The sequence below is a fragment of the Protomyctophum bolini genome (assembly GCF_963924005.1).
Source record: "Protomyctophum bolini genome assembly, chromosome: 15".
Lineage (NCBI taxonomy): Eukaryota > Metazoa > Chordata > Actinopteri > Myctophiformes > Myctophidae > Protomyctophum > Protomyctophum bolini.
In genome coordinates this window covers 31043312-31057643 of record NC_137876.1, presented here as the reverse complement: position 1 = coordinate 31057643, position 14332 = coordinate 31043312, and the positions used below count along the sequence as shown (strand labels likewise).

The window sequence follows — 14332 nt, the reverse complement described above, 5'->3', positions numbered from 1 at the left end:
CTGAATACACAAGACATAAAATGCTACTTAAATCATGGTGGTTATAGCACAAACCAAACCGCCATGCAGCAGTGAAAAAAACACAACCAAAAGAGGCAAAAGAAAATCCTTTTACGTGGGGAATTTCCCGAGATGCTTGCAGACTTGTTTCCTGACTATTTTGTATTAAATTTCTTGCACGTGTAGCTAAAAGGTGACAAGCAGGCATAGATCTCATTCAATATCTTACTAAAGCCATTTGAATGTGATCAAGGGAATGGTAATTCTTTCATTTAAGTCATGTAGTAAATCAAGAAACCTGTCTGTAGATGCTATAGATATAATTTCCCACATATGTTGTTACTAATGAAACTACTTCGCTGTATAACCGTAAATAATCTGTTTGGCACAATGACCTAACTGTCTCACCTTTTGTTCTTCTGTCAGTCGAGAGAAGCTGTGGATATGCATGGAGTATTGTGGTGGAGGATCCCTGCAGGATATCTATCATGGTGAGATATTACAGAACTTATTTCATCATTATTATGCAGTTTCACCATTTAGTATTACATCCACTGTTAAATACCTCACTTATGTTACTGCACTGCTGCCAAGTCTACAGGACTAATGTTAGCTCTGACAAAAATGTTGTGTGTGTTACAGTTACTGGGCCGCTGTCAGAGCTTCAGATTGCCTATGTGTGCAGAGAGACCATACAGGTAATTCCACCTATGTTATTCTTGGAAACATACCAAAGCTGAATTTAAGTTGATCTGTAACGTGCCAATCATTTCCTCATCAGGGCTTGGGATATCTACACACTAAGGGCAAGATGCACCGTGACATCAAGGTACTACACCTTTTCAAGTTGTATTTTATTATTTATTCAATGTGTATTTATCCCCGGTTCATTTTGATGAGAAAAAAATAACCTCTCACAAGGGAGACCTGGCCAAGACCGCAGCTGAACATTCAGTTCCTGACAGAACAATAAAATACATTTCATGAGTAATAGATGGTTTGAGAGAGCAAGAGATAAAGAGAAATAACTTTTCGGGGCTGGAGGAACAGTAAGCTCAGTCGTTGCACATATAATCAATGTCACCATAAATATCTGTTGGCCCATCATAAAACCAGCCGAGACGCCTGTCTTTTGGCTTGTGCAGCGTGACCGAAAAGGTGTGAACTGAAGTGACTGGAAAGGGGTCAAGGGGGGACAAGATTGCATGGGTACATGTGACCATTGCCGTCACCAGGCAGTTTAGATGCTGGAGCAGAATGTCAGATGGCGTTTGCCTGGTGCTGTTCACACAGCCCCATGTCTCTGTCTCTGGTGTTATCGCAGTAGGTCAGGGCTGGGCCTATTATCTCTGCTCAGCTCTACGCAGAGAGCTCTTCCTGTTTCCTCTGCTCTCACTGCAGGATGCCAGCAGAGTGTCAGTCAGAGCCAAAAGAAACACTCAGTAAGTCCTATGCTCACTTAGGGCAGTGATACACTGGGGAAAGTTTTTTTTGGGCAACTGTGATAATTAAGATCACCTCAACGATGTGTTGCCCATCTTCATGGCCTCTAATGTTAGTTCATTACTGGGAATGTAGGAAGTGTCGTTGACACTGTTGACCGACAAATATTTGAAAAAGACAAATGTGTCGTCGGACAGTGTCTTGTCCCTTTCACAGGTTAAGTCCTAGATGCACTTTATTATCTTAAAATGTAATTGGTGTGTGGACCAAGCTGTTTCATGGAAATGGGAACCCTTTTTTGTTATCAAGTTTTTTGTTAAAAAAAATAAATAAGAACCTTTAACCTAAAATGAACCTTTTAAAATTCATTGATTTTATGTCGACAAAAACAATGTCCGAAGTCGAACTACAATACAGATGGCCACACATCTAATGCCTGATCTGGTGCGCCGTCTGCTTCAAATAACTGTCCTTTTCAAGCAGTCCTACCTGACACGGAGTAGTGAGACCACCTCTAACCACTGCAGATATACTAGCTATTATAACTGCAGTCTGGAACCTTTTATGCCCTATCTGGTATTTGAAATGGTCAAGAGGTGCACGCAAATTTCAATGGGTGCAGGATCCAAAAAAGTAACTAAGAAAGGAAAGAGGAGATCCGCACACTGTTTTTAAAGCTCCCAATTTATTTTATTGACAACAGAGCGGAAAACAATACAACCTGGTATTTTGAACCTTTTCCTTCATTCTAACAGGGAGCCAACATTCTTCTGACAGACAACGGAGATGTGAAGTTAGGTAAGCTGCTGGACAGCATATGAGTTCTGAGGACTTGAACCCTCTCAACACTTCCAGCTATGCGTTTGTGTATTGCATAACCTGAAAAGATCTGTCACCCTTTATCGCAGCTGACTTTGGAGTCGCCGCCAAAATAACTGCCACCATTGCCAAAAGGAAGTCCTTCATCGGAACACCCTATTGGTGAGTTTCATCCACTGTGAAAGGTTGAATTTGTTCAGAAACTGTTGCTTTATCTTTCAAGGACTGATATAGGACAAACTATGATATGATCACTTCATCATCAAGACATACAATACGTACATACAACAGCAACATCAGCAACAACACCAAAATCAATAATAGAAATATTTACAGGGATACAGATTAGGTGGGCACTAGGGCTATTTTGTCCAAAATGTTTCAAATGAAAATAATAGAAAAATGATCCACTTGTCTTTACCCCTTTTTTATTATCGTGAGAAAAATGGCATCCATTTTCGCAATGTAACTTTTCAGGAATAGAAAGTTTCTATTCAATTGGACTCCTCATCGATAATGTCATGGTGAAGTGGTCCTTTAAGTAATGTATATAATTATGATTTAATGTTATGATGCAACTTTTTGTATATCTCTCAAAATAAATGTATATACAGGTTTAGTAGCAATTGTAGAAATATTAATTGTAGAATGTTCTAATGTATACTTGTACCTGTATAATATTTTTACATTTTGGAAAAAATAGCCAATTTAACACTGACCCTGAGGTGCTCACCTATATCCTGTAACTGTTACCATTTACACAAGTGTTCTGTCCTGCACAGTAAATGGCTATATTGAGAGAGAGAGAGAGAGAGAGAGAGTAGCCTATGACACTCCAGTACATAAACTTCTGTTGCAAATGGAGAATATTAACATATTCAAACATTTGCCAAAACAACTTGAATAAATAGTTTGTGCTCAGACTCAACGATAATGAGGACAAAAAGAATGTACGATATAAACGTTGCATGGCGGCAAGATCAAAGACTTTTGTAACCTTTTCAGTGGAACTGGATGGAGGTGCCTGTCACCACCCGTCTGCTCTCCGCCCTGTTTGTCTGACATAAGATGGAGCCGTCTTTCATCGTTAAAAAATAAATAACAACTAGAACTGCACTCTGCCGAGTGCATACTTGCTTGTTGCACACTAGTAGGCCATAAATGGCCTACTAGTGAGCAAGCAGAGCGCGCAAGTACTTTCGAGAGAGAAAGTAGTCTGCGTAGTCAGTTCTGTAGAAAAATTATCTTCTCTGAAATGGTATGGATTTCTGTCCTTTATCCTAAAGTTCTGTTTGGTTTAGTTAGTTATATACTACAACGACGTTAAGCTTAATGGTTAACTTTTTGACATTTGCGTGATTTTTATACAATCCAGAAACATAATGTTGTATGACTTACGTCATCAGAAATGGTCATCTGTGTAATCTGGTCCCACCAGATACCACATTACGTCATCGTTGAGAGCTGGGACCAGAGTACATGGTGTGTATTACCGTGGGCTCTCATACAGAGTATGTAGTTGTAATTTGATTAGCAGTATACTGTAGTTACTTGGTTCCAAAAAGTGACAGCCAAGTTTTTTTCAACGGTAAGTCTGTGCCTGGTTTGCTGGGACCAGTTACCACATTCATCGTTGAGAGCTGGGACCAGAGTACATGGTGTGTATATGTATGACTAGCTCTCAGTGATGACGTAAGAGAAATGGTCATCTGTGTAATCTGGTCCCACCAGATACCACATTACGTCATCGTTGAGAGCTGGGACCAGAGTACACGGTGTGTATATGTATGACTAGCTCTCAGTGATGACGTAAGAGATATGGTCATCTGTGTAGTCTGGTCCCAGCAGACCAGGCACAGATTTACAAATTACAAATCACATTACAACTACATACAGAGTATGTAGTTGTAATTTGATTAGCAGTATACTGTGGTTACTTGGTTCCAAAAAGTGAAGCCAAGTTTTTTTTCAACCCTAAGTCTGTGCCTGGTTTGCTGGGACCAGTTACAACATTACGTCATCGTTGAGAACTGGGACCAGAGTACATGGTGTGTATATGTATGACTAGCTCTCAGTGATGACGTAAGAGATATGGTCATCTGTGTAGTCTGGTCCCAGCAGACCAGGCACAGATTTACAAATTACAAATCACATTACAACTACATACAGAGTATGTAGTTGTAATTTGATTAACAGTATACTGTGGTTACTTGGTTCCAAAAAGTGAAGCCAATTTTTTTTCAACCGTAAGTCTGTGCCTGGTTTGCTGGGACCAGTTACAACATTACGTCATCGTTGAGAATTGGGACCAGTTACATACGTATACACACCATGTACTCTGGTCCCAGTTCTCAACGATGACGTAATGTTGTAACTGGTCCCAGCAAACCAGGCACAGACTTACGGTTGAAAAAAACTTGGCTTCACTTTGAAGAGACCAAGCGAAATGATTACTTGCGCGCTCTGCTTGCGCAAGTAATAATTTACACTTCAACAGCGGCAGTTAATTTTTTTGCAGTGGTGGTGCACCGCTGTCCAATGCATATTGGGGAGACACTGCATAGCCAGTATGGATGGTGGGTGGAAATCCCTGGGTATGGACTAGTAAAGACATAAAAGGCTGATCACAGAGCACAGTCCAAAAATAGCTTGAAAAAGTGGCACAATGTGATAGCAAAGCGATAATACTCTGACTGGTCACACCCACCAGCTGAGCATACCACTGCTCAAACTGTTGTATTCATTTCTCTGTACTGGGGACTGGACCAGCAACGTTAGGAATGCTGGCCAACCTCCCTACAAATCCTCACTGCTGAAATGTTGTGCACCCCCTAGGATGGCTCCAGAGGTGGCAGCAGTGGAGAAGAACGGGGGCTATAACCAGCTGTGTGACATCTGGGCCGTTGGTATCACCTCCATAGAACTGGCGGAGCTGCAGCCCCCTATGTTCGATCTCCACCCTATGAGGTACAGTTCAGCTTCCTCAGACATGATCAACCAGCACTTCCTTTGCAGATTCCTTGGTTGACTTCCTGCTTTTGTGTTCCCCCAGAGTTCCATCATCAGCCCTTTGATAACTTTGGTAGCCCTCCTGTTTTAATCGAAAGTATGCTTCATGCTATATTTAGCTTGAAAGATTATTTTGTTTGCAACGTTTATTTATAATTAAATGTTTTCAGGGCATTGTTTCTCATGTCAAAGAGCAGCTTTCAGCCTCCCAAGCTAAAAGACAAGACCAAGTGGTGAGTATGTCTGGTCAAATGAATATCAAATTGAAAACTACTTGGTGTGCACACAAAAGCCAGAGTAGATGTTAAAACTAGAAAGAGGCAATTCTGGGAAATTGCAAAGTGTGATTGCCTACATCGCAGCCGTCGAAAATGGAATCGCTTTTGGCTCCGCGTTGATTAAGCCACCCTCGACACGCGATTCAGATTTGGGATGGATCGGACATTCCGTGCGTGAGTTGTGTGTTTTTCGTAAAATAGGCCCCTCCCACTAACTTCGGAAGACGATTATGGCCGAACAATATAGAAGATCTAAATTCTGACTGTGCTGTTTTAATCGGATAGGTCCGGAGATCATGTGTACCGATTTGTGTGAGATTTGGACAGAATCTGTAGGAGGAGGAGCAAAAAGTGTGTTTTGAACAAAATTCAAAATGGCGGGAAATCTATCTAGACGCAAATGGCCTATATGGGGAGATGCGTCATGACCCAAGGAATCCAGGGAAAAAAACATTTTGATTTTACAACCTACGGTTCAAGAGTTATACCCCAAAACGTAAAGTTGGCTGTTATAGCGCCACCATGAGGCCCGACCCATATACTTCTAAGCTCTAAGGTAATTAATTTGAGTAATTATTATGAATCTCTCCTCCAAGTCTTGTGAGTATAGCCCTTACGGTCTCAGAGAAAAAAATACTTGAAAGTGAGTTTTTGCATTTTCCCATTCATGTCTATGGGGAAATTGAATGCACTAATTAATTCATATCAATTAAACTATCCAACAAATGTCTTAGCAAAATACACGCACATGATTCCCGATGTAGCCCGTCGTTTTGACATATGGCTCGAGTGCGTGCGACAAAAACTGTGGGAGGTATAAAAAATAAAGTTTATCTAGTATAAAGAAGAGGTCAGAAAAGCAATAGTCTGATTGCCCTATCAGGGCAATCACACTAATGATCACAGAAGTGCTTTAAAGGGAAATACCACTTTAAGGATGACTGCCTCACTGTGAATCTTCCTCCAGGTCCACAGCCTTCCAGAACTTTGTGAAAGTGTCTCTAACGAAGAATCCAAAGAAGAGGCCCACTGCAGAAAAGCTTCTATCAGTAATTCATCTAATTTCTATGTCATTGATAATCAGAAGAATCACGTTAAATTAAGTGAATCATACATCAAGTGAATCATAGCACACTATTCATAATAATAATAATTCATTAAAATGAAGAAAGGTACAGTATTACACTTCCAGGTCAGAGGTTATTCAACTATATAATGTGTGTGCTAATATTTTGTACCTTATACAGTCTGTTAATATTTACAGTTTTATATTAATAATTAAATGCCAAAGACTTGGCTGTTATTACACAACATTTTCTTGTTATGACTATTCTCTCTAGCTATGTTTAAATTATGCACAAGTAGTTCATGTGAGAGGTGCTTTTTCTCATTTCATTTGGGAGATGAGCTGTACCCAAGATGTTTTTACAAATTATTTTGAGTTTATTCTTTTTATATCTATACACACACATGTTCAGCAACAAAAATACATTGTTTTTGTAGTACTTTCACTGTGCTATATTTATCGCTGTTTTACATAAGTTAGGACAAATTTGAACCTTTCTTTATGTCTTGCAGCATGTGTTTGTAGGTCAGACAGGGCTGACCAGAAGACTAGCTGTCGACCTCCTGGACAAGATGAACAACCCAGACAACCACCAACACTTCAGTGAGGTGGATGATGATGACCTGGAGGTAATGTTGACACATAGGAAAGTGTACTTGTTCTTTTGAAAATGAAGGAGGACTTATTTAATTGAAATGACGTTTAAGGAGGACTTGTTTAATTGAATTGACATTTATAGTATTAACTGCTGTGGGCCACCTCAGTGGCTACCAAGACAGGGCTGTGTGTCAAATTAATCACAAACGTTATACCTGACTTCAGTGGATAATCACCCTTTTCTGTGCATTTTCCTTAACAAAGCCACAAAGTGCAAAATTTGAGTTTCTAGTTTCTATCAAATATTAAACGGAAAGTGTTGCACTGCTTACTTGGTTATCATGTGAACGTCACTAAAGCCTGCTCCAGAAATCTTATTAGACTACGAAAAAAAATGAGCAATACGTCCGACAGTGTTAAATGCAAATTCTTGCATAGGAGCCATTTTGCAGCAGCTTGTCAATAAAAAAAGAAAGAAATTTGAGCTGGGTTCAGTGTCTTGCCCCAGTGTGTTCTCTTCTCATGTTCTTCTGCAAGTATTTGCTCCCCCTACTTCTCTTCCCGCTTGTCTTGATTTTCTCTCCGTGCATTATTATTCCAACTGGCATCAGCATCACATCTATGGGGCAGCCAAAGAGGTGGTACCAGCGCCTTTTAAAAGACCATTGTTGCTGTTCTACACCCATGATACAAGACAAGCAGTCGCACTGTCTTGGCCATGATGAATGAATGGAAAAAGGGAAAACCTCAAGGCTATTTACTGCTGGCAGTGGAGCTTGTTCGTTTATACACACAGCATCAGCAGTGCATAATAATGTGACTGTGCAAGTGTGCATCTATGTTTTTTAGAACTAGCTCTGGGTTACCATATTTATTTTAGTTCCTTCAGGGTTTCTTGCTCCTTGCAGATTTTGCACTGAGGCAGATGTGTAATAACTGTGCCAAATGACACTAAGGAATGCAGGTTAGAGTACCTTTACTGAATGTGGAAAAAGTGCTCTACCCTTATATGCACTTATTAGAGTGCAGTCTAATCCTCCATTATTGCTCTGATGGGTTATAATTCAGTTTACATTTTAAAATATTTAATGGAAGAATTTGAGTCTTATATAGTAGGAGTCTACTGTATATAATTGGAGTCATATAGGTGTATAATTATATTATATTTGACGCATTTTCAGTACCCAAATTCCTCACCTTTAGAAATTCACATGAATCTAGAATTCTAGATCCTCTTGAGAGCTGTCCTTATTCTGATAAAAGGAGAGTCTCTGAAACAATTAATTCAAATGTTTAATAACAGGATTCAACAGTTACAAAATCTGTGTGATTAACAAAAAATCTAAGCATAGATTTTGACCCAGTCTGCACTTGTGATATCAAGTGATGCCCTGTTATGCATGATTCAAAATGTATAATCCTTTAATCTCTCTTGCACTGAAATGCACCGATGATTTAAGGACTGAGATGCCTGTTATTTAGCAAAGGACCAAGGTTAAGACTTGAAACCTTAGGAGATAGAACACATTCCTTTTCATGATTATCTCTCCCATAGAAATCTTCAGTATGCCCACGGTCATGCAATTTCTGCAAATATTTGGAAATGAGAAAAACAATTTCTAGTCCTGGAAAAGGTTTGGAATTTTTCAAGCGTCCTGGAATTCACCAAAGGTCCTGGGAAAAATATTTGGATATGCATTGTTTTTAGCTATTGATAAAAAACGTTTTCCAAAACATGTATAACATTACACGAAATATGTAACTGAAGTTATATAGCACTTATATAAAATGTGCTGGATCTTGATAGATTATATGAAAACAAATCTTTGAATTTCTCTTCTCCAGCCTCTTTCTGCTGTCAGACACACCATCCGATCCACCAACAAGGACAGGGCCGAGCGGACTCGCTCAGAGATAAACTGTAAGTGAATAAACTCAAATCTTCCGCTTTCGCAATCAACATGCAAAAAAACCAACTCACTGCCTCCAACATCAATGATGTCCCGCCCACCCAGGCCTGCCTGGCCCTAAGATTTATGCCAAACACCAGGTTGCCGCCTCATTGGTCGCCGTGTAAATCAGTTGAAAGATTGGTTTTCACAGAGAAGTCGGATGGCTTGTCTGTGGGTCATCCTGATAATCCGCCAGTGCTGGCTTGGCACTGCTCCAGTGTGTGAGGTAGCCTGTATTAAAAATAGCCCCCAGGGATTCACTGAAGAGAAAGTGGCTCTATAGTGGTGCCAGAGTGCAACACATTATGTCACCATTTTGGGTCTTCGCGGAAGACACACAAGCGGTCTAATTGTTATGTACTGTATATGTGGATGGGTGGAGTTGTGTTTAAGCAGCAGTTAGTTGTTGCAGCTTCTTGTTCTTGTAAAATTGTCTTACGTTAAGAATGTTCAATTCATTTGAATAGTAGATCATACATTGATTTTGGTTCTTTTGTGTTTGACTGTGCTGTGCTCAGTAGTTCTAGACTAGAGGTAGTTCTGTGTTGTGTTGTGGTCTGTGCCTGTTGGTAACTTGTGGTAGGTAGACCCTTCATTGTGTGTGTCAGTGGAATGTGTATAATAGTTTGGAATTGGGCTAGTGCTTTTCTTACTCTGTATGTCATGATCATGTGTGACTTTAACCCCCTTGTACAAAGCCAACAATGGGACAGACCCAGGAAGACCATGCTCAACCCCTAGCTTCACTGAGGGATGCAGGGTTGGCCCAGGTCAGTGACAGTGTAGTAAAGACATTGTGTGTGTGTGTGTGTGTGTGTGTGTGTGTGTGTGTGTGTGTGTGTGTGTGTGTGTGTGTGTGTGTGTGTGTGTGTGTGTGTAACTCCAAACTCACACAGAGAGAACACCCTTATAAATACAGTAGGGTAACATGTTTGTGGATAACAGATTTTGTTTTATAATACACTACCTTGATGTTACTAAAGTTAGTGCATGGGGAAGTTACCTACTCCAGCTGTTGGCTAAATTAGACTTTGTTACAATGCGTGGTTTCCTGCAGGCTGAAGTTGAATAAGGTTTTACTTGACTAATCCAACGTCGAGATTGTGGGCAACATGTGACGCTGTCATACTTGATGTACAGTAAGTGAAATTGAGAATGTCTCAGCTTCCCTTTATGGAAAGGCCTTACTTGTATACTCTATCAGTCCGATTGTGATTGTGAATCAGTTGGTCAAGTCATTGGTGCACTTCCACATTTTCAGCATACCTCAAGCAACAACAAGCTTGCTTGTGAAATAATTCAGTGTGTTGTAATTCCTAAGCACCATGTTCCCTTGTTAATGAAACGGAGCGAAAAGCTGATTAAATGAGAACTTTTGCACTGGCAGGTCTGCTGCTTTTCTATGCCCTGTTCATTCAGCAGGAGCATGTCATGTTTACAATGGACAGTGAACCAGCCATCTCCATTGGATCAATTGTTTGACAGTAGTTGATCCCATTTCTTAAACGTATACACTCTGTATCCCATTGTGTATTTCGTCTCACTCAGACTGGCTCTGGTTACTGTCACTGTGATCTGTTTGTCTTTGACATCCTCAAGCTACAGTCCAACTATTCAAAAGGGAATGTTATGACAGTAAAACCTCTGTTGCCGAGGCAATTACTTTATAATGATTACTAATGTGTAAGTAATTCTCATTGTTAAGTAACCACATTCATCTTTTTTTATGTTAAAATAACCAAAACGGTCACCTGTAATGTGAACTAAGTGTTGAGTACACTTTTAATGTTACTAGTTATCAGGTAACTATGGCTTGGGTGTTTGTTGAAGTGGGGTGCTGCCCTCTAGTGCCAAAGCAGTCAATTGAAAACTGTTACTCTGAACACAGTTGTTGTCGTCCACAGTTGACAAGATCCAGTTTGAACCTCCACTTCGGAAAGAAACCGAGGCGCACTCTGAAATGGTGATAATGTCCTTTTTAATTCACTACGATTTGTGTTTAAAAATGTCCCTCTGTTTAAATCTCTACATCACTGTCTCAAAATGTCCTCATATTTTCATCAGTTTATCCCTTGATTTCTTATGGACTATGGCTATTAGGCTGGTAGACATCATGCTCTTGTGGGTGTTTGTGGTTCTCTGCAGGATGTGAGCAAAGAGAATGACTTTTCTTCCCCCTGGAGCCCCTTTGCTGAGGGAGGAATAACATCCAGGTAAGCCATGGAAACGTTTGTCATGGGAATCATACCTCCTTAATGTCGATTACTGTGCTTCCATAGTTCAGCCGGCCTCTACAAAATATATTACAAATGTAATTTATAAATGACATTTCTTGCATTGATTGTTTGTGTGTGTGTGTGTGTGTGTGTGTGTGTGTTTTCAACTTCTGCTTGTTGTGTACTTTTGTCAGAGGTGTCATCATTCAGGATGTCATGGTCGAATGTAGAACACCAATCAAATCATTTATAGCATATTACTGTCCTGTATTTTTGCTTACATGTTTGCTCTGCTAATCACATTCCTAATTAATATCCATTGCTCACACACATAGCTACTGTGTTTTGGATGCTCCTACTACCACTCACTATGTATAATGTTTGTGTCGCTCTACACCGCTGCTGCATGTCTCACAGCATGACCTCACATGTCCCATCTGCTGTTTGGAATGTCACTTTGAGCCTACAGTAGAAAGTCTTCCTCACTTGTCCGTGTGCTTTGACTGTTTGCCTGTTTTGTTTCTTTTTTTCCCCCTTCTCTCTCTCTTTTTCTCTGTCCACTTACTTTCTTTCTGCCAATCTTTCTCTCTCTTTGTCACTGTCTTCTCCATTCCAAGGAGCCTCCTCAAAAGTGTTGAGGACGAGTTGTTCCAACGGTAACACTAACACTGTCTTGCGGTTCTGCCATCCACTTCACTGCCATCCACTTCACTGCCACCCACTCACTGTTGCTGTGTGTGTGTGTGTGTGTGTGTGTGTGTGTGTGTGTGTGTGTGTGTTTGGGGGGGGGGTGGGGGGGGGGGGTCAGCAGGCTGTTTCTGTACCCTATTTTGCAGAAGTGTGCTGCTGGCAGTGCCCATGAACATAACCCTACTCCTCCATTGTGGCACCCTCCCATTCACCATTTGTGGTGTGACATAGACCGGCCTGTGCATGAGGCTGTGTTTTTTTTTACCTTGAATAATGTGATTGTTTTTTAATATTGTTTATTACTACGGCACCTCAAATGGTGTGTAGCAATAACACAATAAGTAAAAGTAAATGAAACAATAATGTGTGTCAGACATTGAAGTGATACATGGCTGCTATAGTATCGACCCCAGTGAAATAGGGTTTCACGGTTCTGTGGATGTATCGGACTCCATCCTATGAACTGGGCATTCAAGTGAGGCCTGCTATGCTTAAAGCCTGGTTTTTTGTATTGCTTAATAGTTTGTGCTTCAATTGGTACCAGGCAGCTCAGTGGCCTTGTGTTTAGTGTCCGCCCTGAGATTGAGAGGTCAGACATATTTCTGTCATGTCCAGGGGGTGTACTTGTACGTCGTGGTCGTGGGATGTAATAATGATAATAATAAAGCTTTATTTATATAGGACCTTTTAAGAACAAGTCACAAAGTGCTTAACAGAAATATATAGAGAAAAATATGGATCAAAAAGGCATAGAATACAATAGAAGAGATTTGTTGATGGAACACAACGGAAGATAACAATAAAAAATAAAGAATCACATGGGTGATGGGCTAAATGCAGCTCTGTAAAAATGAGTCTTTAGGAGCGATTTAAAATGCGACACAGACTCTGCAAGCCTGATCTCCAGCGGCAGGGCGTTCCAGAGTGACGGTGCCCCGATCGCAAATGTGTACTTGTACATCAAGCCACCTGACGCTACAGAAACGGACGATAGGCTCCTGACCTATGAGCCTCATGGCTCGGGAACTGTTGGGTTCCCAAGGTTACTTACTTCAATTAGTGTATTAAATAGACTATTACTACTATTTATTTCTCAGCTCATAAAGAAGTTTATTAACCCCTTCAGCTCCACTGCTGGTTTGAACCTCTACAGTCTACAGTCTCTCATTGACCCCCTGTACTTCATACTCCTTTTCTCTCTGAGGAAAGGGGTCCTTCACACCTACCCACCTTCCCTCCCTTGGGACCCTTTACAGTAAAATCCTGGTTGTTAATGTAACTCTGAGAATGTACAAATGTTTCCAAGTGGATCGGAATTATTTGGTTGTGTACACACTCAGCCTTATACTCTCAGGATTCTACTCTTTTGTTCTTTGTTTCCACTTCATTCTCCTCCTTCTCAAATATGTATTATTCTCTCCAGGGGACACATCACACATCTGGAAAATGCCTTTGAGGATGTGGAGCTGTAAGTGCTGTTTGTCCTATAGCCCTGCCCGATATTGGCCTATTTTACCGAATTTGACCGATACCGGTTGATTTGTTTTTGCTATTTTGCTTATCAATAGTTTGGAACACTTTTTCCCAAACAGTGGGTAGGAACCAATTTGTGCGTCATGACTCGAGTAAAAAACTATTCTCCTACATTTAGGAAAAAGAAATAAAATAATAATAATAATAATTATATATATATATATATATATTTAAAAAGATTTTAAGAAATAAAATGAAAACATAGAATTGTAGAACAAGAATTGTATGAATTTTAAAACAAACAAATCTAAGAAATCCCATAAATAAAAATAATTAAGAAGTAGTGAACATAGCTGATCTACAAGCTTGCGAAGCAACGTGTTGTGCGCTTGTAGATCTGCTATTTTCACTAGTTTGGGTCCCGGGCAAACGTCTAATCTCTCTTTTTGGTCTTGACCTGAAAAGTTTGGGAACCCCTGGTTTAGAACACCACTCACAGCTCTCTATGTCCATGAGCACGTGCACTGGTATGTAAACACGGATTCATAACTTGTAGATTTGTTTGTGGTAGGAAACTACCTGCCAGGGCAGTTCAGCTTGTTGTTTTCAGTTGTTGTTGTTGTTGTTGTACATTTACAACATTAATTTCTTCAGCTACTGTACTTTCAAAAGGAAGATAAATGCTAACTGTAGATTGGAACATAACAGGGCGGCTATTGTCATTGCTGGCTCTTGCTATGACAAATAAAAGGGGAAGGAAGACCAAATAACTAAAGCTTTTGAATGTGA

The 14332-nt window shown here is 40.2% G+C and overlaps 1 protein-coding gene across 8 annotated transcripts in view; it reads left to right on the top strand.

Moving 5' to 3' along the window:
- Window positions 1-14332, top strand: part of map4k5 (mitogen-activated protein kinase kinase kinase kinase 5) — a 43694-nt gene that overhangs the window by 14058 nt on the left and 15304 nt on the right. For 2 of the 8 annotated variants that reach the window (XM_080784631.1, XM_080784630.1), the window contains exons 5-19: window positions 427-491; window positions 643-698; window positions 782-829; window positions 2199-2241; window positions 2352-2424; window positions 5098-5229; window positions 5442-5504; window positions 6517-6598; window positions 7128-7244; window positions 9058-9133; window positions 9863-9934; window positions 11069-11127; window positions 11310-11377; window positions 11998-12036; window positions 13494-13538. In XM_080784631.1, the coding sequence (XP_080640757.1) occupies window positions 427-491; window positions 643-698; window positions 782-829; window positions 2199-2241; window positions 2352-2424; window positions 5098-5229; window positions 5442-5504; window positions 6517-6598; window positions 7128-7244; window positions 9058-9133; window positions 9863-9934; window positions 11069-11127; window positions 11310-11377; window positions 11998-12036; window positions 13494-13538 (1038 nt within the window). The remainder of the gene's footprint in view (window positions 1-426; window positions 492-642; window positions 699-781; window positions 830-2198; window positions 2242-2351; window positions 2425-5097; window positions 5230-5441; window positions 5505-6516; window positions 6599-7127; window positions 7245-9057; window positions 9134-9862; window positions 9935-11068; window positions 11128-11309; window positions 11378-11997; window positions 12037-13493; window positions 13539-14332) is intronic. The other 6 variants (XM_080784637.1, XM_080784634.1, XM_080784633.1 and 3 more) reach the window with 3 other exon arrangements.